This window comes from Zasmidium cellare (assembly GCF_010093935.1).
Source record: "Zasmidium cellare ATCC 36951 unplaced genomic scaffold M409scaffold_8, whole genome shotgun sequence".
Lineage (NCBI taxonomy): Eukaryota > Fungi > Ascomycota > Dothideomycetes > Mycosphaerellales > Mycosphaerellaceae > Zasmidium > Zasmidium cellare.
In genome coordinates, this window is record NW_022986952.1 from 47446 (window position 1) to 72706 (window position 25261).

The following is a 25261-nucleotide window of genomic DNA, read 5'->3' on the forward strand; positions in this document are numbered from 1 at the left end:
GACTGTCGCCCCTCATGCAGGTGGTCGTTAACTTTGACATGTGAAAGTGGAGCAGCTCCTCGGCAGACCTGCAGTTTTGCGAAGCTGTGCTTCTTCACCTCGAGCTCAGCACGCGAGCTGTTCTTTCTCCAATCCTCAAAGCTTCCAGCACTTCTAGAAAGCGGTTCAACCACCAAAACTCTTCCGAAGTCTTAGAGAAAGCGTACAGGACCTCATAAACGCTCAGCGACCCTACCCGATCATCCACGACCGAGACGCCCCGCAAGCCTCCATCGACAGACGCGCACATTCACTTCACTTCACGTTAGCGCGCCTTCCCGCTGCACCCATCCGCGTCGCCGTTTGCACCTCCACCAAACAACATCATGTCCACCGATCCCCGCCGAAGACCCCCGCCGCCGCCTCCACCTCCACCAGAAGAACCACCGCAAGAAGAGCACGAGGCAATGGCACAAATGGACGCAGCAGGCGAGAAAACACAGGATGAGCGGAAGACCAGTAGCGTGGAGAAGCAGGATGATGGGTTTAAGTTGCGGTTTTGTACGGTGTGTGCGAGTAATAACAATCGGTATGTCTTACCGTCCACATGCTTCGCTGAAGCATGAAATGTGTATACTGGTATACTAATACACCATCCAGATCAATGGAAGCCCACCTCCGCCTCACAACCGCCCCAACGCCCTACCCCACCATCTCCTTCGGCACCGGCTCCCTCGTGCGCCTCCCGGGCCCCAGCATCTCGCAACCGAACGTCTACAACTTCAACTCCACCTCCTACGCAGCCATGTACTCGGAACTCCTCTCCAAAGACCAGCGGCTCTACAACGCCAACGGGATCCTGCCGATGCTAGAGCGGAACAAGAACGTCAAATGGGGCCCGGAGCGCTGGCAGGACTGGAAGGTCGGCGTGCCGCGCGTGGGGAAGCGGTGGCATGTTCAAGAAGGGACCGAGGGGGGCGGCGCGGAGGCGGAGTATAAAGACGATAAAGGGTACTTCGGCACAGAGTCCGGGACGGTGGACGTGGTGATTACGTGCGAGGAGCGGTGCTGGGACGCGGTGGTCGACGACCTGCTGAACCGCGGCGCGCCGCTGAATCGCCCCGTGCATGTGTTCAATGTGGATATTAAGGATAATCACGAGGAGGCGCTGGTGGGCGGGCGGGCGATTCTGGAGCTCGCGGATGCGTTGAATGCCGCGGCGAGGGAGGAGCGCGATGTGTGGGTGAAGGGGGGCGGGGCAGCGAATGGGTTTGAGAGGGGCAGTGCGGGGGCGAGGGGAGGGTTTGACGAGAGGGTGCCGGAAATTTTGGAGAAGTGGCAGGATCGGTGGCCGAATTTGCCGGCGTTGTGGACTTTGGCTTGGTTTTGAGGAGAGGGGTGAAAGGAAGGGAGGGGTTTTGTTTTGAAGCATGATACCCAGCCAGGCTGTCAAGATCTGGCCGCACGAGCAGTTCATTCGAGCAACTTATCCATCCTTCTCCTCATCGAAATGGACTCCATCCCCCCGAATCCGAAACTCGAACCCACCGCCATTCGCCTGAAACCTCTGCATCGACCGCTCGTCCAAACCCCATTCATTCACGAAACACTCAAACCTCCCCAGCTCGACAACCTTCTGCCGCATCTCACCCTCCCTCAAAGCCTCCTCAACACCAATCTCAACAGGCAACTTCCTCACAGGAATCCTCCTTACCACCAGCCGCAACGTAGGGAGTGTCTGCCATGGAGGCGGCAGAGAGGAGCGATAGGATCGTATGTCTTGGCCGAAGGACGAGCCCTTCTTGGCAGAGCTCATATCCCAGCATGTGAACAATATCGGCGTGTTGAGGATCCGACCAGCATTCTTCAGCGCACCCGCCAACTGGACGTACCCACTCGGCTGCGCGGAGGAAGGGTGTAAAGAAGCCTCTTCAGCGTCGGATTTCGCCTGCCAGTAAAACGCCGCAGCGGATTCGAGTGCGATGAAAGCAACTGCGCGGTCGAAGGAGTGGTGCCGGTTGGCGTTGAAGAGGTAGCTCTGCAGAGACTGCACGGTGGCGATTGTTGAGGGGAGGGATTGCGGGTGGAAGATGTGGATGTGGGTGAGGGAGGTGGTGATTGTGGCTTGCAGGGCTTCTGGGGATGTTGTTTTGGAGTGGCATAGTCGAGCCATGTGCTGGGCGAGGCGCGGGATGGAGAATTTGTTGTCGGCGTCTATGATGGCGACGCAGGCTTGGTGGCCGCCGAGGCTGGTGGGGAGGACGGCGAGGGCTGTGAGGTGGTAGAGGAGGTGCGTCTTTCCGCTTGCTGGGCTCGTGGATGTGAGTTCGATGATGGGTGCCGTAGGTTGGGCTTTGGTGGTGGATGCTCGGAGGTCTATGGCTGTTTGGACCAGGCTATCGAGGGTGGGAAGGCCGAAGTATGATCGTGTAGATGCGTCGTCTAGTCGGAGAGTACTCAGGATCTATGTCGTGATTAGTTTCAATCAGGAGGGTGAACGTGACTTCGTGATACCCACCTCATCCAACCCAACTTCCTCCACCTGCACCTCAGCCAAAAGCCTCTTCCCCAGATCTTCTGCACCCATCTTCTCCCCTCTTCATCCCACTTTCATCGAACCAATCCCCCAACGCATCCCTCAAACATGAATTGACCCCCCAAAACCACCAACCCCAACCCCCCAACACCAAACCCCTCGACCGAAAAAACCACCACGAAAATGCCACCCCTCGTCGAAGCCTTCCCCGCCTCCTCCCTCGCCTCCCGCATCAACCACCTCCCCTCCGGCAAAACCCGCAAGCCGGCCGTCTCAGACCTCACGAAGTGCGAATTGCGGGAACTGATCCAGTACCACTGCGATCTGGAGGGACCCAGGGAGGATCCGAAGTCGAGGGTGGTGTGTCAGCCCTTTTTGAGGTTGTTTCGGCAGTGAGTTTTCGGTTTTTCTTTGGGGATGCTGTGGAGGTGTTGGGATTGTTGGGGGCTGCTGGGATTGTGTGGTGGAGGTATGCTGATAGGAACTTTGTCCAGGTGCGCGAATGGGATGACGGTTGAGACGACGGCTTGGGAGGGGAAGTATGATCGGTGAAGTGAGGTTGAGGAGGGAAGGCACGTGATCGGTCTCAGACGTCGAGGCACATTTCTAGCCTAGGTGAAGAAGACTATACGAATGAAGGAGAAACGATGGAGGTGTTAGAAAATATCGACTGGCACTCTCGCTGTCTTCACCCGCCGCTGCGACTACTACACGCATGCTGAAGACACTCCTCCCAACGCCACGCTAAAATGCAATACCAGTACTGCAAACCAGACTCAGAAATCAATGAATGCCGCTAAAACAACCGCATAGCCTCATGCCCTCGCTGCTCTCCTAGCAGCACCATGCCGCCAGTGGCTCATATCGTAATTCACCGCAACGCCCTCTGGCATGCCCAGATCCATGCCTTCCTTCGCAGTCTCTGCGGCGTCATCCAGTCCAAGGTCCATAGCCTCGTCTGAACCGCCTATGTCCTTCAGCACGTCCGCAAATGTGTCTTCGTGCTCCTTCCTGCCAGCTCTATGGTGTGACTTTGGATCTCTCGCTTTGCCCTCTCCACTCAGCACACTGCTTCTTCTCTTCTCCACATTCATTGCACCACTCTTTGCTGCCGCCGCAAGCTTCCGGAGTGCCTGTTCTGCCAGCATTCCCTCCTGTGTCGCCTTCTCGCGCATCTTTCGTGCATCCTTTTCGCGCTCTGGATATACTGGTGTCTGTTTCCACGCGTGTTGGGGCGGTAAAGGCGGAAAGTGATTGGGGATGTAAGATGGAGGGTCTGGAGTGATGAGAGGTTCTAGTAAGGTCGAGAAGTTCGGCGCTGGCGGAGGGGCTGGGTCTGGATCCAGTATCCGGGGACACGAGATGTCGTCGGGGAGTCGTAGGTTGAGCTGCGGTTTCAAGAGCGAAGCTGTATGAGCATTTGGCATCTGAGCGAGGGCTGAGGCGAAGTCGATTGCGGTGGGTGTCGTCCGTCTGCCGCCTTGCATGGCCATCCGCGAGTGTGTCAAGAAGTGAAGCATGTCTGTATCTCCGTTAGTCTTCCCATCCCATACCATCCCTTCGTTACCCCATTCTCACATTCTTCCACCTGCGCCCGAAACATCTCCATGGCACTCGGCTTCACAGAATCAAAGCCAGCCATCACCAGCGCCGCGCCGATGCTCTTCAGTAATTGACCTTGGGCGAAGACCGGGTCCTGCGGCGCCGGTTCGATATCTTTCGGTCGGGCTTGGACGTGGTGTAGCGCATGATGTACTCTGCGCTTCTTGTGCGGAGTATGCCCGGATATGGTAGAGAAAGAATGAGGCCGTTTGACGCCAGCATGGGTCGAAGGAGGTGATGGTTGGGGAGCCATGGCGGAAGGCGTGGCGTCGGAGGCGAGTGTCAAGGCTGCATAGGATCAAATGTTCTCTCCTACAGCTTCGTCTCCATCGAATCAGTTAGTTCGCTGGCGCGGGGAGGATGTCTTGTTGTGTGGATGTGGTTGTCGCAAGTTGCTGGATTGAGCGATGTTTGGTGAAGCTCGCTTCGACTTGCCGCCTTCTCCAGCGACTTGGACCCCACCAAGCCATTCACGTCCACGACCACGTCTTGCCTGCGCTTGTGATTAACCAACCGCCTGAACATGAGATAGCATTCGACCACAATGAGCGCAATCGAGGCGCTGTACATCTTCGACGAGCACAAGTACGTAAGTAGTCGACATGCAGAGTGGCCATCGCAAGCAGGTACTGACACGCCCCAGCAACCTGCTCTTCAACCATGTCTACACTGGACGGCCTCCTCCACCCTCGACTCTCCTTCCCTTATACCTCCAACAGTCCTCACCGAGACCTAGCGTCACTTACATAACCTCCACCAATCCGCCGACGACCGTCTTCTCCGTGATCCAGGACAACTTGCTTTTCCTGTCACCATCACCGAACGATACTGAGCCTCTACTCGTCCTCGAGTTCGTTCACCGATTCGCAGACGCATTGGAAGAGTTCCTTGGAAGTCCATTGATAGCAACAAAGCTCAGCGCCAACTATGACATTGTCGCACAAGTCGCGGCCGAGATGGCCGATTCTGGTATTATCTGCCAGGGAGAAGCGAATGCGTTGAGAGATGTGGTGGAGACTGGGCCTGGCGTATTGAACAATCTACTTGGAAAAGTTGGACTACCAGGCGGAAGTCCTGGATTACAACCAGTTGGAGCTTCAGGCCTGGCCAGACCTCTGGCCCAGTCTCAGACGAGTCAAGGCTCTGCGATACCATGGCGCAGAAGCAATGTGCGGCATACCAGTAACGAGCTGTATGTGGATATTGTGGAAACACTGTCTGTGACGCTCGCACCTTCTGGACGACCGCTGTCGGCTTTCGCACATGGCAGCATTGCGTTCACGTCGAAGGTCAGTGGCGTGCCTGATTTGCTTCTGAGTCTATCTACTGGCGGGAAAGGAGCTGGAATGGGCTCGCGAGGTGACCAACTACGGACAGTCATGGAGCGAGCGGTCTTCCATCCGTGTGTCAGGCTCAATACATGGAAGAAAGACGGGGTATTATCGTTTGTACCACCAGATGGCAGGTTCGCTCTCTGTGGGTACGAAACAGACTTGCTGGGTCCGGATATTGCTCTCACGACCACGAAATCAAGTTCAAGCAACTTGAGCCTTCCTGCAAATATTGAAATGACGACCGGATTGGGATCTTCTGGTACAGAGTTCGAGGTTCGGGCGAGACCAGACTCCAGCTCCAGATCAGCTGCTACGGCATCACTGCAATCGAATCTTGGATCCGGACGTGGTGGATTCAGACAGGCTCCTGTCGGCGACTCCAAGTCCCCGGCCTTGGAAGATTTGACCATCCATATTCCCATACCGCCGAACGTAAGGAATGTGAGTGAGATGCGGCCAACCAAAGGCGAGGCGCATTGGAATCCTGCTGAAGGGACCGTGGAGTGGAAGATACCACCCAAGGACTTCGGCCCAGGCGGTGCCGTATTGCGGTGCACCGTTCAGGGTATGCTGTCAGACGAAGACGCGGATATGGGTATCACGAATGGCATGACGGCCACGACATACGATTATGATGAAGATACGCCTGGGGCATACCAATCACAGTCAGAGAAGGTCGCTCCTACGCATTCTCCAGCCAACGGTACAGATTCGCGAAAAGCAGAGAGAAACAGGGATTTGATGCCCACATCAGCAACACTGAGTTTCGGCCTGAAAGGCTGGCTGGCGAGCGGCTTGAAGGTGGAAAGTCTGCTGGTTGATACCAAGAAGAGCCGCGGGCTGGGAGCGGAAATCAGGCCGTACAAAGGCGTCAAGTACCTTACCGTCAGCCGGCAGGGTGTAGAAATCAGATGCTAGAGCCCCAGACAAATGAGAATATCTTGGCCGTGAACTTGAACAGAAAAGCGTGCCGCACGTGCTTGTCGCAATTCGCTGCTTGGTGGTATATGTACAGCCGCACACTTCTTCCTCCACTCGCCTCGCCTCGGTGTTTGCTCTTATCTATCCCATGCCACAGCTCCTTCGCATCTCTGCTTCGTCCTCCTCTAACCCGTCTGGCCCAGCGCCTCTGCTCTCTGGTCCTCCAACTTGGCGTAGAAAAGATCCCGCTTGCGGACCGATGGGACGTGGAAGCCTTTGTGAATACGTTAGTACTCGCGCGGCGGTCTGCGTTGTGGTGGAGGCGGTTTTTCGGGTAGGGGTGTTTGGAGGGTCGTGTGATGTCCTGTCCTGTCGGGGCATCGCTTTCTTCGTTTACGTACCGTACCACCAGAGATATCCGGATGCGGTGCCGAGACCTAGAATTCACTTTGTCAGAATCCCAATGCTCACTTTGATGCCGTCCCAGAGTCGTGAGTGATATCCGTACCGAAAGCAACGGAAAGATCCAGCACAAGGCCCCTGCGGAGCATCTGCCACGCTGTCAGTCATGCGCCGCGCACAGTCATTGTAGAGGAGATGCGTACGCCAGTGATTGGCTTCACCATGTTGACTCAATGGCTGGTATAGAGAGGTGTTGTGGTGTTTGGAGGTGGTGCTGGAGCTTTGGATTGGGAGGTGTCGTCGGAGGATGCTGGCGCTGAACGAGTGCCAAGCGTTTTCGGAAGATGCCGGGCATTGGGTGATGGTCACTTCACTTTGTGAGAAGCCTTGTTTCTGCTGGAGATTTGGTAGTGGGAGGGGGTTGGTTGGTCGACAACAGTGATGTGCACACGGCGGCTGTCAAGTCAGGCTTCGGCGGAGCAAGCATCAAGATGGAGAGCGAACGAGAGTGAACAGGGTGATTGGCAGCGACAAAAACAACGCGAGACCTTCGCAGCACCCAGTATACGACATGCCGGGTGTTCGATACATGCTGGCCATCACATCACTGCGTACAGACAAGGCCATGAAAGCCTTCTCTTCCTCTGAAGAACTTCGAAAGGAATGCCATTGTAAAAACATCTACTACTTGGCGACGACAAACTCATGACTCGCTTCCAAGATCCCGGATGCACTCTTTCCGACGACCTGGATCCAAGACCGAGAACGCTCTCTTTTCACTGCCTCACAAACCGTCGCGGCGCTGCGTTCTACCCAAGACGACGGACTGCCCAGCTATTGCCACTCTTGCCATGCCAATATTTGGTGAGCCGTCCGTCTACTTTGAATCTGGTCGCTGATGCCAAGACGCCATGTATAGCTAGACACCACCCGCTAGCACGTTCACATGACGCTCTGCTGTGCTACATCGAGCTTCGAAGAACTCTTAGCTGCTTGGCACCACCGCGGAACCTTTGGTTTCCTGACTCCTACCTGTTTCTCCTCACTGTCTTCGCGATCGCCACGCGGAAGCCTCTGTTGTTATGGTACGCCCAGCACGAGACGTCCAGAAGGGGACGCCCAGCGCGAGACGCTCACCAAAACCCGCACAACGCGAACATATTGCCAACACCAACACGATGCAAGCCTCGAATCCTGACTCCTTGCGTAATGAAATTCTCCCGCGAAGTGGCATTCCAAAGAACATATAAGTCACAATAAATCTCCTCGATCTTGGTCCATCAACGACCCCTGTAATATCAATAAAAAGTCCATCGTTACTCACATCGCACTCGCTTCGGCCGCCAACACCACAAATCAACATTTACAATGAAGAACTTCGTCGTCGCATCTTCCATCCTCATCGCAGCTGTTGCTGCTGCTCCGGCTCCCACGGACTACAAGGTCGACTACGACAAGGTCGATTACAGCAACGTCGACTACAGCAAAGTGGACTTCGACAAGGTTGACTACAGCAATGTAGACTACAGCAAGGTCGACTTCGACAACGTCAAGTACCCACCAGGCACTGGCGCTCAGCCACCAAAGGATTATCCATCTCCCGGCGGCTACCAGCCCGTAAGACCCTCCACCCTAGAAGCCAACAGTATCATCGCTGACAAGAGGACAGAACTACTCCAAGTTCACCTCAACCTTCCACGTAATCGCCACCCCCGACCAGGTCGTCAACGGCACCACGCCCACAGGCGGCCAAAAAGGCGCCATGGGCTACTACGACCTCGCCCTCAACTCCCACGAGAACTTCATCTGCTACAAGATCGTCCTCGCCGGCCTAGGCGCCGCAGACTACCAGTCCCCTGCCTCCACCTCGACCCACATCCACGAGGCCGCCCGTGGCCAGTCCGGCCCTCCGCGCATTGCCTTCCCCAACCCCGCCTACGTAGGCGAGCACGAGCGCATCTCCGAGGGCTGTCTCAAGGCCCCCTTCTCGACGGGTCTTCTGGATGCCGCTGGTGTGGACACGGGCAGGGACTTCCATGTCTCGGAGATTGAACAGAACCCTCATGCGTTTTTCGCGGATGTGCATACTGAGGTCGCTGTTCCTGGTGCTGTTCGGGGCCAGATTGGCGAGTAGGGTGATACTCTTTCTTGACGACTTCGTGTATATACTTGGCTTGGGAGAAAAGCGCTGGCACTACTGTAGCAGTGGTGTGCTGCGTGTCGATAATCGCGCGAAATGTTTAATGTATTGAGAATCTGAGTGGCGAAGCCTTTCAAAACTTTCTTCTCTTTCAAACGATCATTCATCGCCTCGAAAGTGTCGTCACTATGAGCACTACGCAAAAACTACGACCTATCTTCAGCCGCACGTAGGAATCCATGAAGGGTTGAAAGGAACCCGGGACCTTGTTTCTGAAGCTACGTGTTCGTTACAGGCAGCAGGAAACGAAGCGACGAGGCTGAACTAGGCTCGCACCTCCATGACGACAGCCGCGACGTGCGATGCCCCACTCGTCGACCCTCCGGACGACATTGAAGGTGATCTTTGCTAGGAGAGCATCTCTTACTTATCCATGAGTCTAAAGACTGATGCTAAACTGCATAAAGCCGATATTTTTCGATGCAGTGAGGCTGAGGTCAAGGCATACATCATCCCGCTAAACTGTATTCGAGGGCTTTTTTGCGACAACATATGTTGACAGCCTATATATGGCCAGGGTAACAGCAATGAAACTATTGACATGTTCAACTACGGACCGACACCAAATCAATACCACCTGCTCTTCCACTACCATGTGTTTCTTCAAAACAAGAAAACAGCGCCAAGCCCCGGCTCATCTAACCTTCCACGGCCCCGACTCCCAAGACCAAATCACAGCCACCAACATCTCCAACATCGAAATCGCCCGCTTCACCATCACAAAGTCCACCCTCTCCCGTCTCCTCCCCTCCTCCAAGCAACAACAAATCTGCACCTACAAACACTCCTCCCTCTCCGGAACCACCACTCTCAAGAACTTCCACGGCCACCAGCAGATCAAGATCAAGCAAAGCTGGGAAGGGATGCAGTACGGGAAAGATATCAAAAGTCCCTGTGGGAAGTGGAAGTGGCGGCCTGGGAGTGGGGGGTGCGAGGAGTTGAGGGATGGGAAGATGGTGCTGGCGAGGGGTAAATTGTCTGGGGGTTGCCGGCGACGACGAGAGGCTAGACTGGAAGTTTTTGTGAATGGGGATAGGTCTGTGATGGATTTGATATTGGCGTCGTGGGCGACTATGGTAAAAGAAAGGGACGGGGGTACGGGGGCTGTGGCGGAGGTTGTTGGTGGGATGGGGGGAGCTGTTGGAGGTGCTGTAGGGGGAGTGTGAGTGTTTGTTTTGTGTTCTTGGGTTATTAGCGCTTGTGTTTCGGTAGTCATGCTGGGCGTTAGACTCCAAAGAAGTGTAGATCTAGTATAGTGTGGTGTTTGGGCTCGGTCGTCATATTCGTGTTGCCGGAGATTCAATCTATGATGCTTTCGTCGTCACCGACTCCTGTTGGTGCCTCATGTTAAAAGCGTGTTCGAGGTGTTTCTTCGACCATGCCTACCACGGAGGGTCGCGGGCAGACGTATTAGGCGCCGTGATACGACTGATCTCAAAAAGTGAGATAATCGCCTTGTCACCTGCGAAAATCGCAAAAGACAATACTACTCAGCCACGTCACCGTTTTAGTACACGTGCATCAGCATTCCTTCTTTGAAACAGTCGGTATATATACCCTCAAGTGCGGAGCGGATATCCTTAGCTGTTTCTTTATGGCAGAGGAACATGATTCCAACGAGAAGCCGCAAGGCTCCAACCAGCTTTCGGTTTCCACGACAACTCTGTATGGCTCCTGGAATGGCATTGACCGGCGTAAATGTCATCGCGTCGTACCCCTACGCATCCTAGCCTTCGGCCCATCGAGGAGCGGAACGAGTTCTCTACGCATAGCCCTCGACCAGCTTGGCTTTGGACATGTCTACCACTACACCTCACTGCTCACGATCAATCCACGAGACGCAGAGATGTGGAACGAGGCGTGGGACACACATCATAACCACGTGCCCGGCACAAAATTCGAGCGTCAGGACTGGGACCAACTGCTCGGACACTGTGGTGCCGTCACGGATGTTCCATCCTGCCTATTTATCCGCCAGCTTCTCGAAGCCTATCCAGATGCCCAAGTCATCCTCACCGTCCGCGACAATCCGGAGCAGTGGTGGCGTAGTATGCAGCGTACCGTTATTCCTTTATGGGAGCGATTCTACTTCGAGCCTCCCCGATCATGGTCCAGCTATTTCTACCGCAAACTTTTCTTTCTCGGCTGGCCGACTTCTTCGCGCACTCGAATCGATCAACGTATGGCGAACGGCGCGGAAATGTATCAGTCCTTGCGTGCTGATCACATACATGGAACGCGGACGGCTTTGGATTGGTTGAGGCGACATGAGGAGGAGGTCAAATCGCTCGTGCCACCTTCGAGGCTGCTAGTTTTCAATGTGAAGGAGGGCTGGGAACCGTTGTGCCGATTCCTTGATGTCCCAATTCCTGCCGAAGAAGTGCAGTTCCCTATTGCCAACTCCGAATCCGAATGGGACCGCACGGTGGGGCCATTCTACATCGTCGCGGATGTCGTCGTATATGGCAAGGCTGCAGCTCTCGCAGTTGGGTTAGCTTTTCTGGCGTCGTGGTGTAGAAAGATCATGTAGAAGTATATTCATCCAAATAATACAAATCTTTCTCTACACGGATCAACAGATGGGATTGGTTGATATTGTGATTAGACAAAATTTGTTGTCGATACAAGCCAGGATTGAACGATTTTGGTCCATAGGAAAGACAACTAGTAGAAGAACCAGGGTGGAAAATAGAGATAACGATCGAGTGATATAATTAGTACTGTCTATTATGTCCACGTAGCCTTACAAGGCTATACTACTAGCGGGTGTTCCGCCTTAGGAAACAGATGGTCCGGAAGTGGGCGCAGTACTTGTAGCGTAATTAACAGAAATGGAATTAAAAAGAAAGTAGATACATAGAGATAGCGGAAGTGTCGCTCGACGTGTCGTAGATTCTTCATACACAGGCCAAACCGACGATCCTTACCGCTCGGCTGCCTTCGCACGACTATTTGCCCGGCAGAAACTCAATTTTATTTCTATACGAACAGACCACGTACGAACAGTACGTTATTCATTTGTCTCAACAACACGAATCCACCTATACATAATCCACAACGCTTCTACTGCACAGCTTAGACTCTCCAAGATAGCGGTCTGCCGAATCCAGCTGTCAGAGCATCACTAGCCGGTGACGAGAGAGTTCCAGTCCTGTCTAGGTGTTGGTCGCCTCTGCCGCGTCTCTGTCGCAGGAAGAGGACGGATTGTAGTCATTTATCTCTCTATGCGCTGACTATTCTTGTACTGGCTGTGCTATGCTCGCTCTTTACTCCAATCATGGAGGTTTTGATTGATAATTTGTTCGAGTCGATCGGGATAAGACCATAGAGACGGGCCTCTGATAGTTCGTTTATTAATGGTTATACAAAGTTCCGTGGGGTGGCCTCGGCGCAACGATGTTGTTGTAACGTGGTCACCCAGCGCCAACACCCGGGCCAATGCCCGATATCGATCCCAGGCTCGGCGGGAAGTAGTTTCGAGGCGTTTGAGTCATCATCCGAACGACGCCTTGTGCAGTTACATCGTGCATGTGGTATCCGTGATGGAGGATATCCATCTGGAAAAGCAGGCAGAGCGGATCAGCTGAATCCTAGAACATTGTGGTATAAGCTGCGACCTACCCAGAAGTAATCCTTGAGCGGGTGCGCGCAACCGGACTCAAATTGATCCCACTGTCATGACCAAGATCAGCGAGGGATCCCACACGCATTGCTGTACTCGTGGAAGCTCACCGACACCAGTAAATCAGTATCTAGGCGATTCGCGTCTAGTGGGCCCAAAAGTTAGCCTTTTATCGTGCCGCTGCAAATTTCATGCCCAGAACTCACAATCGACACAATATCCCGTCATTTCCTTCAGGACGCACGTTTGTTTATGCGAACATTTGTCATCGAGGACTTCCGTATATGACTTGTACGTATCCCACCAAAACGTCGTTGTGTCGTTGTGTAGCTTGGTAAAGTCGTGCACCATGTTGAAGAGTTCTTGATTCCACTCGGCGACCTGCATCGCCTTCTTCTTCTGGAGGTCCTCGTTCATGGCGAGGGTGATAGGAGCACGTTCGATGGGCGGCACGTTAAAGAATAGAAAGTTGCGGCCGCCTCCCTGGTATACCTGCTCCTGTAGAGGTGTGAGTTCATGCAGTCTAAGCACGCCATCTCACAGACAAGGCCTGCATTGCCCGGACTTACGATGCTCTCGCGATACGTCGTCAGATCCCTCTGCCAAACCTCTGTTCTGTTTTCCCAATGAAATGCAGCAATAATGTCGTTGATGCCGAACCAGAAAGTAATGAGTGTATCATGCGATTGCCAGTGGAAATTCGCCGCATCGATCCCGCCCCCAGCATACTTGTCCCTCCAATGGCCGCCAACCTGTCGATTCAGCCCCTCGATGACATCCATGAAAGGGACGAGGAGTTCATCGTCGATCGTGGCGCCGCCCCAAGATAGGTTGATGGCCGTGAGTCGGCTTTGGTTGTATTTCATGACGGCAAAGTCGGACCACAGCGGTCGTTTCTGACTGACGTTGCCGGGGATTGGAGGATTCCCAAACGGATTCTCGAACGATGGTGGGTCGTTCCGGGGTAAGAATCGGGTCGATGTATAGCTGTCGCCGAAGAAGATGATGTGGTTCAGACCAGACCAGCCAGGCCAGTACCGTATTGAGTATCTGTCGGCCGTTGACGAGGGTCAGCAAAGGTCTCAATCATGTCTGCTTCTGGTCCAGGGCGGCGCACCCATGATTGTATACAGGAGATGGGCCACTCTGTCCCGACGACGCTGCTGGACCGTATACATAGTATCCAAACAACAATAACAAAGCCGCTGCAACAAGGAAGCTCCGGGGGCGTAGGCGCGGTCTGCCGAGAGTTAGAGTTATTGGTGTTTGGTATGATATCGCACCGTCCATCTTACGTGTATCTCGCAGCTGGTTGATGATGGAGGAATGGCTTTTGGTCCATATCTGTCCGTGGCCACTGAATCGATGTTTTCGATACGATACAGAGCAGTTTATAATCGATAATGTTTGCCTAACGACACCCAGGAACCGCAAGCCATGCGCCTTGAGATTAGCACGGTGTGGTGACTCGTACGGTGAACTACACTCGTTGTCGCGCAGTCCAGGGCGTGGGAGGGGATGGAAGGTTGTGAGGGCTGGAATGAAGTCAGGAGATGCTTGGCGCCAGGCCGCGGTACTCTACCGGCCAGTGCCGCACCTCGGGACCTGATTCATTTCGTGCAGGGTTATCTGCTCCCCGTTTAGGGAGGAGCTGTTGCCGTTCCAGAAAGACCGTTCCGCTAAACCGCATCTAGGGCTACTTTTGCGACTGGACATCAGCTCTAGACTGGGCGAAGCTCTATTGGCTGGAACGCGCCCTGCCCTGATCTTCATACCAAGAAGTTCTGCAGCGTTCCTGGTCGATACGGGTACGGGCAAGGCGACGAGTGTCAGAACTCGTGTGAGTGCGCAGTTTCTTCCTACAAATGTCAGTGCGACGCCATCGATCGCCAGGCAGCCAAGTAATACCAAAATGGGTTGTCGAACAGGGTGGATCCAGTCTCTTCACGGGACCTTTTCAAGTGTCAGTTTGATGATAAGGACGACTCAATTCTCACACGTCCTCTTCTTTGGAAACCCATGTCTGCTCTTTACCGTTGTTGAGTTTGGCATCGAGCGACTTCAAATACATGTTCTCATTGAACACAGCCTTGGCATCCCACAGCCTGGTGGTCCCGACGATAGCAGCCTTGAAACTGCCACAGAAGACGTCCACACAGCATGGCCACCCTCCAGGCAAGACGAATGACCCCAATCACAGCGGCTATGATTTTGTCTTGTGCGAGCATAGCATTGGGACAAGACGGCCATGACCAAACACCGGAAGGAGAAGCGAGATCAGATGCGCCATTACACAGCACAATGTGGATACATATACTTCTGCAAGGCTTCGCCTGCGGCATGCTCTACCCGACTGGCATGGTATTAGGCTTGGTGCGATCACGATGGCACGTACCAGTACAAGTCGTAGCAACAACATTAGCAATAGTGGGATACTCCTTGGGATATCTGCACAAAGGCGCCCATTTCGGACCGAACGCACATGCGAAGTTTGCAACCCCTCTGATGCTCATGATGATTGTCCAGTCTGGAGTTGGCATTTACTTGAAGATTCACATCGGGACAGGCTTCTTGAATGCTATCAGGAGACAACTTGTTCGCGGACACGGCATACTTGGAGCTATCATGCCAATAGCAATATGGGCACAGTTCTTGCTAGGTGGAATCGCTTCCCAAGGCTTCTGTCGAAATGATCATCTCGGGCAGTGTGCAGCACATTTCATCATGGGATCCGCATTCATCGCTTACGGCATCATGCTCACTATAATTCTACTCAATGGTCAGGCGTGGCTTGCAGGAACCCGGAGAAGCCAGGAGTTCTGGGATAGTCTGATCATAACACTCTGGGGCTTCGTCAACACTTTCACTGAGCACAGATGGGGTCATCCATGGGCTAAGAACGATCTCGATCACACCAGCATAGGGATTCTGTGGTTTGCCGCTGGCCTTGTTGGTATGTGGCTGTCGCGAGACCGGCAAGGGCGACCGCAGCGCAACTTGATTCCTGCCGTCGTTATCATTTTGACTGGCTGGGCTATGGGCGCACACCCTCAGGACCTCATGATGAGCAGACTTGTGCATTCGACATTCGGCTACATCCTGATGAGTGCTGGTGGTGCTCGCATCATTGAGATTGCTTTCGTGTTGAAAGCCAGAACAACCCCTATTGACCTCGAAGGTGGTCATACGGAGATCAACAGCTTCCAGTACTTGCCGCCCTTTCTCCTCTGCGCTGCTGGCTTCTTGTTGATGGGGGCGACCGAGGAGCAAATGAAGGCCCTGTCAGACGCTGGCGTACCGCCCGTGTCCTACATCCTTGTCCTCTCCAGCGGCTCGTTCTTCCTGTTCCTCTGTAAGTCCAAACGTTCCATTCCTGCTGCCTCGACGCACGCCAATGACCCGGTTCTAGTTGTGCTCATACTACTGCATCTTTATTCGACAAACAAGAATTCATCAAACACTGGAAAGCAGCCGGTGGACCTTATTGATGATTTGCCACGAACCACTGGTTACGCCACAACATCCAGTTCTGCAGATCATCAGGCTGCTAAAGCTGAAGATTTTGAGCTGCATGGCCTAATGAGTAACGATGAGTGAAATGCAACCGCTCATCGATTTGCATCATCGGCGCAGCGACACCGAGATCGCGGCTTACATTTATTCGTTCGTTGGACTTGCTGGTGGTACCATACATTTCGATGGAGGTCGTCTCATTTCTTCGGTTAAGTAAGAGGATACCACCAAACAGGCTTCGATGAATAAAGAGTTTCAGTCGATACAACCTTGGAAGCCTTGCTCTTCCATTCACGTAATTAACAGCCCTTAACAACGACACGTAATCTTCTGGAACCTTAAAAAGACACGCCATTCCTCACGAGATAAGGTTAGGGCACGCCGATAATCGATCCGCTCACCGGCAAAGACTTTGAACCCAAGCTCATCGCCAACGTCTACAACGTAACACCTCAGGCTTGCTTTCGAGGTGGCAGTGACCTAAATCCTTGCCCACAACGTCGCAGGGCCTTGTTCAGGCCTCACTTTGAGTAGATGCTGACTCAAGTTCGTGTCCCTTGGAAGGATTGCTACACCGGTCAAACGCCAGCTGGTCACTGCGGCCTTCCAGGCTGCTACCTCCTAATATCTATGTCTCTGGTTAGGTTGTCTTGGCTACCTTAAATCCAGGCTTCATTCCTCCACTCCACGCTTGCCATTGAGTCTCCCAATCCTCTACCCTTGCGTTAGCCGGGGATGTCTCGAGCTGTCTTGTTGGATTGCACAATTTCGGAAGAGCTGGCCCGTTGTGTAGAAGCCCGCAACAATAAAGCGGCCTTGTTTGGAACACTGGAGACTTTGGCCAAGATTGAAGGATGCACAGCGGTGTACTGGGGATTGCAGAGTGACAGCCAGAAACACCTGTGGCTCGTTGCAGGTGGGCTTCGAACGCTACATGGCCTGGTAGGTCTGCTGCTAATCATGGCGTAGGCTTTGAAGGCCCTCTAAAACGCTTTAAACTGCCTCTCGACAGGTTGTCGCCGTTCCTTGCCGCGCCGCCTCGGATTCTCGAGGCAGTTCGCCTCTACGATCTCTGTTCGCTGGATTCCAGTATCGAAGTCACGATTCACCTCACCCGCTCGAGCATCACGCACGGCTACCAGCTTCAAGAGCAACCCAGCGATACTCCTTCTGGCCATGAGAAAACTCTTCTCAACAGCAACGCTGACGGGGAAGGTTGGGTCGATTTCCAGGCTGCCAAATGGACAGGCGATGTCAGGTTTACGTTCGAGTGCAAAAAACCCTTCGACTGGCTGGAAGCGATGAAACGGATCATACCTTACATGGCTGATCCGCCTCGTTCTCCATTTCTCTCGGCAGAGCAAATCGATCTCACTATGATACCCCACAAGTTTTCAATGCCTTCCACGACTTCATATTACCGTTATCTCGAAGCAATGAAGAGTTCCACGAATGTCGAGTCTGTCACCGAGATTTTCAAGAGGATGAAGGCCGAGGAGACTGCTAACGAGGATGGCTGGGTTCTTGTCAATGAAGCAGTCTGATGCGATGTTACGTTGCAACGGCAAGCTCGTACTGAAGATCCACTTCAAAAGCTGTATAACATTGTGACTAAATAATGCCAGAGCATATTTGCACGATTCGCCCACATTCTGACTGTCAGAATTAAGCCTGACAACAAGCTGACGCATTTCTTCCACATAGCTCGTTCCTTCCTAGCTCCGCACTGTGTCCGCTACCTACATGTACATCACGCTGCTGCCGGGCTTTTATCATTGCTAACCCTTCAAAGGCGTCACAAACTCCCAAGCGCTCAATCCTTTTTCGAGAATATACTCGTGTTCGGCTTGTGAGCAGAAGCTTACCTCGCTTCCATAGAAGAAATGGCAACAATGAGAGCTATTGGTATGTACCTCCACGCCGCTCCATACCTCGGTCATCAGCTTTCACATCAGATTGAGTGGCTTTTTTGAGATCCTGAGAAAGAAACGAGTCTGATCATCATACTAACAACTCACTAGAGGTCAAAGGCGGCACTGGCCCAGCCTCGGCGTTGTTCATCAACGACGCAACTCCCAAACCAGAGATCAAGCCAACAGAATGTCTCGTCAAAGTCAAAGCCTTCGGTCTCAACCGCGCGGACACCGTTCAGCGAGAAGGCAAATATCCTCCGCCACGCGGAGCTAGCAAGATCCTTGGACTCGAGTTCTCGGGAACGGTCGAGGAAGTCGGCAGCGATGATGCTGGTGGCAAGGGGTATGAGAAGGGCGATGAGGTGTTTGGTCTGACCTACGGTGGAGCATACGCTGAGTATGTGGCGGTGAGCAAGAAGATGCTGGTGCGCAAGCCCAAGGAGTTGAGCTGGGAGGAGTGTGCGGCTATTCCTGAGGTAAGTCTTCTTTCCAGCATCCTTCGAGGCGATCACTCATGTGTCTATAGGTATGGATGACTGCTCTCCAAGCATTGCACCTTGTAGGAGAATGGTCGCCTCGAATCAAGAGCGTCCTCTGGCACGCAGGCGCTTCGTCAGTCAGCATCGCCGGCATCCAACTCTGCCGGGCTCTTGACCCAACCCCCAAAATCTACGCCACAACAAGACAAGACGCCAAATGCGACTTCGTAGTCAACAAGATCGGCGCTACAGCGGCAGTCAACTCAACAAAATCCTACCCAAAAGCAGACGGCACCGAAGGCGGCTCCTGGGCCGACGAACTCCGCCGCCTGAACAACAACGAAGGCGTCGACCTGATCATCGACTTCATCGGAGCAGCCTACTTCGCCGACAACCTCTCCCTCGTGGCCAGAGACGGCCGCGTCGTCCTCCTCGGCGCTCTAGGCGGAGTCACACTCCCCGAGAAAACCGACATCAGCGCGTTCCTGTTCAAAAGAGCAACATTCGTCGGCTCGACCTTGCGGAGTCGGGATTTGGAGTATCAAGCCAAGTTGAGGGATTTTTTTTGTGAGAAGGTGAAGCCGAGGCTGGTGAGTGGGGAGTATAAGGCGCATATTGAGAAGGTGTTGAGTTGGAGGGAGATTGGGGAGGCGCATTTGATGTTGGAGGAGAATCGGACGACGGGGAAGATTGTTTGTCTTGTTGATTAGGTGGTCGAGGTATCTCATGGGATGTGCATCTCTAGGATTTTCATGAAGGCTCAAAGACATTGGTGGGGAGTTGCAATCCAGGGAGTCTCCAGATCAATGCTTCAGTAAGTGGTCAGTCCAAAAAGCAATTTGCCTCCATGTCGACGGATCGCAGAGAAAAAGGAAATAGAGATGCACGTTGTTCGACCAAAACAAAACATCTCAATTTAGTTACTCAGAGGATTCACGGCATGTCACACGAAGTCCATATTATTTGTGCAATGTTAGCTCCACGTACCTTCCTGAAACGGCACATTGATAGCTTCGGCATCCACTTGCAATTTCTGTCGGCGGGATCCAGATGTAGACTCACTTCGATAGAGGCATGTTGTGGAGTCCTCGACAAATGCGCAGGCCTGTGCAACCAGGAAATGTCTTCCGCTGAGCGTGGAAATCTCGAATCTTGGTAAAGATTTCTTCGTTATTCGTGACTAGCTACATCAACCTCAAAACTCCATCATTTCGCACTAATGAACCCCTATCCCACCGCATTCCTAATTCCTCTCAATAACTCTCACCGCCTCCTTCATCACCTCATCCACCTTCCCCTTCCCTCCCAGCTGCACAGCCAACCAACTCCTCGCCTTCGACACTACCATCTCCCAGACATCCCTCTTCCCCGCCAGTTTCGTCTCGAAATACGCCACAATCAGCGCTGTGGCAGCGACATCCGGGTCTTTGTCAAGTTTGGAGATGTCCACAGTGTTGACGTCCAACCCAGCGGCGGCGAAGACGTCTTCGTTCCAGGACCAGGAGCCAGAGAAGGTTTGGAGGTCAATGAGGTCGTGGAGGGGGTTGTTTGTGGACTTTCTCTTTCGGGCTGGCGGTGGAGGAGGAGAAGCAGCAGCTGCAGTAGCTGGAGCGGTCGAGAGGTCAAGGGCGTCGTCGTCGTCTTCGTCTGGCAGGGGCATGCATGCAGATTGTTGCAGTTCATCTGCGTAGCGCTGCATGTCAGCTTGGGAGATCGAGACTGAGGGCGCGAGTGCAAGAGCAGGAGTGATCTCACCAGGGGCATCGAAGAGACCGTAGCCCATGTCCTCGTCTTCGTCCTCTTCCTCCTCTCGCAGGAAGCGTGAGACACCTGCACCTCCCGATGAAGAGGCTGTACTTGCAGACGAAGCGCTTCCAAATGCTGTTGGAGCCATTCTCCTCGCCATCATGGGCTGGGTTGGTGGTGCGGCGCTGAACAGTGAGCTTTGTCCTGGCAGGGCGTCCACCGATAGAGGAGCGTATCCAGCTTGAGTAGAGGCGGCCACGTTCCCGAAGAGACTCCCACCAGAGAAGTTCATGGTGTTACTCTGTCCCATGGCTTGTTGTGTGCCGAAGAGGCCTCCCGCTGATCCGTATGCTTGCTGCTGCTGCTGCTGCTGCTGCTGCTGTTGCTGCTGTTGCTGTGCCTGACCAAAGAGTCCTCCGCTTGCTGGATATGCTTCGGGCTGGTACGACCTCTGTTGCTGAGCCTGTGCGAAAGGTGTCACGACCGGTGCATGTCGTGCCATGTCCCTCTGTCTCTGTCCGAAGCCCGCTGCTCCACAGCCGTCTCTGGCACTGGGTTGGCGAGCACTTGCCAGTTCTCCACCTTGCGGCAAGACACGTCTCGCAGCGAACTTGATTCCTGCCCGGGAGCGTGGTTGAGAGGATCGCACGTCTTCCCAGTGGGGTTGCTCCTCCTGCATTGTCTCATTCTCGTGGTCCTCAACCGCAACGAAAGAAGTCCACTTGCTCGCCACTTGGAACTTCACTCCGAGACGAACTCCTTCCCTTTCCACAATCTCGTCAAAACGACTCTCATACTTTTTCTTGATCCCAACCTCTCCATTTGCATCTTGCACAGTCACAAAATGTAACCAGCCACGGCCTTCCTCCAGTTCTTGTATAGCTTTCCTGGCCGCTAGCTGGTGGATGCTTGTACCAGATTGAACACCTTGAATGGGGATGTTCAGCTCCAGTGGGCCCTGTGGCGACTTGGCTCGTAGCGTGACTGACTTGACATCTTTTTGCGCGGAGTCTGGGCCGAGGAGGAGATATGCTGTGGTGCGGTTGAAGGGGAAGAGTGGCGGGATGTCGGCGGGTGCTTGTAGAACCTTGGGCTCGTCGATTGTTGGGAGATGAGCATACCTGTCCGCTCCTTGGGGTTTGTCGGCCGGCTTGTCGAGGTCCGCGGAGGTGTCGAAGAATGATTGTGGTTTCACTTCCGCAGGCGGCGCTTTCTCTCCAGGAGGTTGGTCTTTGATCACCAGGCAATCGTTGACCTTCTCCACGATCTCAAAGTCATCATCCTCTTGCATCTTCTCTTCATCGGCATAGTGAACCTCGAGCTCATAGTCCTTCGTATGTGCATACAAGGCACCCTTGAGCATACGTATGATCTTTTGATCAGTATCCTCATTCTGCGTGACGAATTGAGCAAAGCCATTCCCGGCACGGGCTACACCTTCGACGAGAGTGTGCGACACGTCCTGCCCAATTCCCAGCGCAAAGACACGAGCGTCGACCTTCTTCTCCCTAATCTGGTCGTTGATGAAGCCAAAGAGTCTTTCCTCGGCCCAGACCTCGCCATCGGTAAGGAGCATGACTTCAAGAGGCATGTCCTTGAGGTGTCGCTTAAAGGTATCCTCTATCGGCGGAAAGATCTCTGTGCCGCCATAGCTTGCTGAGAGTTTTTCAACGAACGACAAGGCCGTCTTCACGTTTGCCTCGCTGTACGCCTGTGATGTCTGCCAGAGGAACTCGTGTCGACTGCCGAATGCGCAAATGTTGAAGCGTACGCCAACAGGCAACGATTTCAGGAAGACCTTGAGGGCTTTGACAAGGGCTACGTTCTTCGCGCCTGACATGCTGCCTGATTGATCGGCAATGAAAACGATCTCGGGGTATGCCGGTTCCAGTGTGAACTTCGGCACCATCGTGGTCATGATCGCTCGTTGAGCTGGCAGCGTGGGGTGCACTTCGAGTATCGCCTGGGGCTTGCTGATGTCGTCGATCAGCAGCTGGAGAATGAAGTCGCCAGAGAGCTCTGTCGTGCCTTGTGTCAATGCTGCCGAAGCTTGCGATGGCGAAAAGGGCGGTGGGTTTTTGCTATCCTTTGCGCTTGTCGACAACTCGCCCATAGAAAGTGCGATTGGGTGGGACGGCGATTGTACTCGCCGAATCGCAGACTTCCCCATGTCGATGTCGACGGTGATGCTGATGCCTCTTGAATTGACGGCATCTGACTGTAGCAGCTCTCCAGGGTAGGATCCATATCGGGGCGCAATCGATGTCGGCAGATTGTATCGTAGTCCGTCGATCGAAGCATCGTGCTTCAGCTCGCCAGCGTATGTGAGTTCGACCACGATCTCCGCGTTCGCGGGAACATTCCCAAGCGTAACGCCAAACACACCCGCAGGCAACGATTCCAGGAGGCCGGCGGTCTCCCCTCGATCGACTGCTGCCTGAAAGGTCTGCCTGGCATCTTCATTTTGTTGCACCACGCCGACGATGGTCTTGTTGTCGTAGCTGATGCTGTATCCATTCACTGCGACTCCATCGTAGAGCGGGAATGCGTATCTTAGCGACTTGATTGATTCACTGGTGGGGTTGTAGAAAGTTTGTGTGAGCTCAGTCGTGAAGGCCACGGGGCTGATTGTTGTGTGCGACTCCAGGCGAATCTGAGGCAGATATTTCCGACGGTAGTTGTTGAGTGTAAAGTAGCAGCCGCAAATATGGTTGTGGAGCGACATTGTGTTTTGCGCACTCTGTGCGGTTGTAATCTGATGGAAGTTTGGTGTCGATTTGATAAAGAATGATAGAGTGAAAGAGAGAAGTTCAGCAGTGAAGATACTTATACCAGGCTCAGGCGCCTTGCTGCCTGTACGGCTTGGCGTTTGCCTTATTGCCACTTTGGGACGATGACAGCAATGCTGTACTCGTACACATCAAGTTTTGGAGCGGAGGTCATGACTACAATGAGCTGCCACGTTCACAGCATTCGCATGCAAGTGACCGGTCAAGGTGGTCGAGGAGCTGTATCGATAGCTGTTGTGGCAGGCAACGAAAGTGAGTCAGAAAGTTTCTGCCTCAGGCATGAATCTCAGGGCCCTTTCCAATGTGCTTCTACTCTTTGCCCTTGTCCACGGATCAACGGCAGACTGCCAATGGCAAACCAATGCATCGAGTCAATGAGTCAAACCAGAGATCCGAGTCATCGTTCAATGGGGTGCGAGATCGTAGTTGCTTGGCTGTGTTGTCACGTAGACGACCAGATCTCTATGAAGGATAATAAGCCCGTCGCCTTGTTGCTCAACGTCCCCAGAATATTTCATCGAGGTTGTTGCCGATGCAGTAGAGTCGAAGCAGGATGAACAAGAAACCTTCTACGAGGCATGAACCGTCGAGATCGTGCGGTATCCCTACGCTACCTGGCGGATGGTGCCACTGTCGACTCGATGGTTCTTGGGGAAAGACCTTCGCGCGGTTTGCATCCTGATGAGCAGACTGTCCGAGGCTCCTGTGTCGGCGGTCAATCGCTGCTGCATTCGTGGAAGTGTCGTATATGTCTTGTGATAAGATAGACTCGTCCTGGTGTCTGCTTGCTAGACTGAGACTGAACCATTGTGAGCATCGTGATCGAGAAGACCAAGCGAGTAGAATTTCTTGAACTCTGATAACAAACCGAGCTTCTGAACTGGTCGTTTGGGATGGCAGACTTTTGGCGATGCAGTTGTGATACCAGGATATTCGCCTGAGACTGTCACAACTTTCTGCGTGTTGTATTTTGGAAGAGCATGACAGCAAGTTCCCATCGTCGAAGTCAGCCTGCATGTCCTCGGTTCGGCAGTGGGTTTTTGGCCCCGCCATGGCGCTGTGGTGTGAGCATTTTAGCGCTTCTGGAAGGAGATCGCCAGGAGATGCAAGGAGCAACGAGATGGGGAAATGGGGAAAGCTGGCTCATTCCGCGATCCTGCCCCAACCAGCTGCAATAATATGGGAGTGAGGATGGCGCGGTACGTACATGTACACACTACACCGAAGGGCGTGTGATGCGATGATGAGCCAACAGGAGAGGACGATTGCGAGATGGTGAGTGAAGGATCCCCAAACCTTGCGCCAACTCCGAGGCCGATCGGGTTCACTCCGACATTCCGCAGTCGCACTCCATTGCCGAGAGGAAGCAGGAAGAAAATCTCACACCATCATGCAGCACTTTTCCTCGCCTCTCGCGCCGTTCGTACGAACCTCGTGGCATCATTAGACCGTGTAGCACATGCAATGCTCTTTTTTGCCAATTGCGCCGTAGCGACAACCGCCCAACCCCAAGAATAGCGCGCGAGAAACGCACGTGTTGAAAATTCTGCTTCCCCAAGCCCTCACGATGGCACACCAGGCCCACTTGGAAGAATCTGGATTTGTTGGGTTCGTGTCGTCTTCCTTTACACGTCCGCCCATGACACATAACATGTCGTGCTCTCACGCTGTCTTCGTCTGCGCCTAACGTACACGTTTGGGCATGGAAATGTATGCCGTTCATGGCAAGTCCTTACACGCGTTGCCCTCACCATGGCGTGGACTGGATGGCCATGGCTGGCGGCTCAATCAAGGCCATCGCGACGTCCGTGGTGCGGCCATGGAAAGGCTTTGCAAAATGGCTGTTGTGACAGTCGATGGGAGTTGCAAAGCATGTCGAACAAAGGCGCTGTCAAACGAGGAAAGAAAGGGCGTGCTGAGCAATTGTCAGCTCAGGTAAGCATCGGAGTTGGAAATCGTGGAGGGGAACAGGTGTTGTCGTTGTCTCACGCCCTACCCAGTAGTGAGCTGCTTAGAAAGTAAGATGGGGACCCTGTGGGACGAGTTTGTGGCGCCAGGATGGGCGGGTTGTGGTGACAGTGGCCAATCACAGTGGGTCTCGACCAATCCCATGGACGATTTCCATGGCGAGAGGCGTCAATGGCGATGCCGTGATGGAGGAAGCTCGCCGTGACTCAACTCCTTGCACTCAACACGCCCTTCCAAGTTCCCGGTGCAGGAGGTGG

General features: G+C 53.6%; 14 protein-coding genes across 14 annotated transcripts; 9 read left to right on the top strand and 5 right to left on the bottom strand.

Annotated features, from left to right (window-relative positions):
* Positions 1–365: 365 nt before the first annotated feature.
* Positions 366–1369, top strand: M409DRAFT_19551 (uncharacterized protein; the record flags this gene model as incomplete). Its single annotated transcript, XM_033804992.1, has 2 exons — positions 366–568; positions 640–1369. The coding sequence occupies 2 exons, from the start codon at positions 366–368 to the stop codon at positions 1367–1369; spliced, it is 933 nt and encodes a 310-aa protein (XP_033670823.1).
* Positions 1370–1465: 96 nt separating this feature from the next.
* On the bottom strand, positions 1466–2566 carry M409DRAFT_19552 (uncharacterized protein; the record flags this gene model as incomplete). The annotated part of the gene is made up of 2 exons (XM_033804993.1): positions 1466–2443; positions 2498–2566. The coding sequence occupies 2 exons, from the start codon at positions 2564–2566 to the stop codon at positions 1466–1468; spliced, it is 1047 nt and encodes a 348-aa protein (XP_033670824.1).
* A 132-nt stretch (positions 2567–2698) lies between these two features.
* M409DRAFT_19553 (uncharacterized protein) lies at positions 2699–3067 on the top strand (the record flags this gene model as incomplete). Its single annotated transcript, XM_033804994.1, has 2 exons — positions 2699–2907; positions 3010–3067. The coding sequence occupies 2 exons, from the start codon at positions 2699–2701 to the stop codon at positions 3065–3067; spliced, it is 267 nt and encodes an 88-aa protein (XP_033670825.1).
* Positions 3068–3330: 263 nt separating this feature from the next.
* On the bottom strand, positions 3331–4370 carry M409DRAFT_64355 (uncharacterized protein; the record flags this gene model as incomplete). Its single annotated transcript, XM_033816036.1, has 2 exons — positions 3331–4037; positions 4094–4370. The coding sequence occupies 2 exons, from the start codon at positions 4368–4370 to the stop codon at positions 3331–3333; spliced, it is 984 nt and encodes a 327-aa protein (XP_033670826.1).
* Positions 4371–4661: 291 nt separating this feature from the next.
* Positions 4662–6369, top strand: M409DRAFT_64356 (uncharacterized protein; the record flags this gene model as incomplete). The annotated part of the gene is made up of 2 exons (XM_033816037.1): positions 4662–4702; positions 4761–6369. 2 exons carry the CDS (start codon positions 4662–4664, stop codon positions 6367–6369), a joined length of 1650 nt encoding a protein of 549 aa, XP_033670827.1.
* Positions 6370–6557: 188 nt separating this feature from the next.
* M409DRAFT_19556 (uncharacterized protein) lies at positions 6558–6998 on the bottom strand (the record flags this gene model as incomplete). Its single annotated transcript, XM_033804995.1, has 4 exons — positions 6558–6646; positions 6774–6809; positions 6881–6923; positions 6978–6998. 4 exons carry the CDS (start codon positions 6996–6998, stop codon positions 6558–6560), a joined length of 189 nt encoding a protein of 62 aa, XP_033670828.1.
* A 1439-nt stretch (positions 6999–8437) lies between these two features.
* M409DRAFT_36021 (uncharacterized protein) lies at positions 8438–8908 on the top strand (the record flags this gene model as incomplete). The annotated part of the gene is made up of 1 exon (XM_033810492.1): positions 8438–8908. A coding segment is annotated over one exon (471 nt), but the record flags the coding sequence as incomplete, so codon positions are not given.
* A 659-nt stretch (positions 8909–9567) lies between these two features.
* On the top strand, positions 9568–10140 carry M409DRAFT_51728 (uncharacterized protein; the record flags this gene model as incomplete). Its single annotated transcript, XM_033811887.1, has 1 exon — positions 9568–10140. One exon carries the CDS (start codon positions 9568–9570, stop codon positions 10138–10140), a length of 573 nt encoding a protein of 190 aa, XP_033670830.1.
* A 428-nt stretch (positions 10141–10568) lies between these two features.
* M409DRAFT_51729 (uncharacterized protein) lies at positions 10569–11504 on the top strand (the record flags this gene model as incomplete). Its single annotated transcript, XM_033811888.1, has 1 exon — positions 10569–11504. The coding sequence occupies one exon, from the start codon at positions 10569–10571 to the stop codon at positions 11502–11504; it is 936 nt and encodes a 311-aa protein (XP_033670831.1).
* Positions 11505–12387: 883 nt separating this feature from the next.
* M409DRAFT_19559 (carbohydrate esterase family 16 protein) lies at positions 12388–13938 on the bottom strand (the record flags this gene model as incomplete). The annotated part of the gene is made up of 7 exons (XM_033804996.1): positions 12388–12531; positions 12596–12646; positions 12707–12741; positions 12803–13094; positions 13166–13646; positions 13714–13836; positions 13892–13938. 7 exons carry the CDS (start codon positions 13936–13938, stop codon positions 12388–12390), a joined length of 1173 nt encoding a protein of 390 aa, XP_033670832.1.
* Positions 13939–14756: 818 nt separating this feature from the next.
* M409DRAFT_64357 (uncharacterized protein) lies at positions 14757–16193 on the top strand (the record flags this gene model as incomplete). The annotated part of the gene is made up of 2 exons (XM_033816038.1): positions 14757–15948; positions 16006–16193. The coding sequence occupies 2 exons, from the start codon at positions 14757–14759 to the stop codon at positions 16191–16193; spliced, it is 1380 nt and encodes a 459-aa protein (XP_033670833.1).
* Positions 16194–16844: 651 nt separating this feature from the next.
* On the top strand, positions 16845–17653 carry M409DRAFT_51732 (uncharacterized protein; the record flags this gene model as incomplete). Its single annotated transcript, XM_033811889.1, has 2 exons — positions 16845–17025; positions 17079–17653. 2 exons carry the CDS (start codon positions 16845–16847, stop codon positions 17651–17653), a joined length of 756 nt encoding a protein of 251 aa, XP_033670834.1.
* A 348-nt stretch (positions 17654–18001) lies between these two features.
* M409DRAFT_19561 (uncharacterized protein) lies at positions 18002–19211 on the top strand (the record flags this gene model as incomplete). The annotated part of the gene is made up of 3 exons (XM_033804997.1): positions 18002–18014; positions 18131–18498; positions 18549–19211. The coding sequence occupies 3 exons, from the start codon at positions 18002–18004 to the stop codon at positions 19209–19211; spliced, it is 1044 nt and encodes a 347-aa protein (XP_033670835.1).
* A 533-nt stretch (positions 19212–19744) lies between these two features.
* Positions 19745–22972, bottom strand: M409DRAFT_64359 (uncharacterized protein; the record flags this gene model as incomplete). Its single annotated transcript, XM_033816039.1, has 3 exons — positions 19745–20106; positions 20257–20710; positions 20897–22972. The coding sequence occupies 3 exons, from the start codon at positions 22970–22972 to the stop codon at positions 19745–19747; spliced, it is 2892 nt and encodes a 963-aa protein (XP_033670836.1).
* Positions 22973–25261: the final 2289 nt, after the last annotated feature.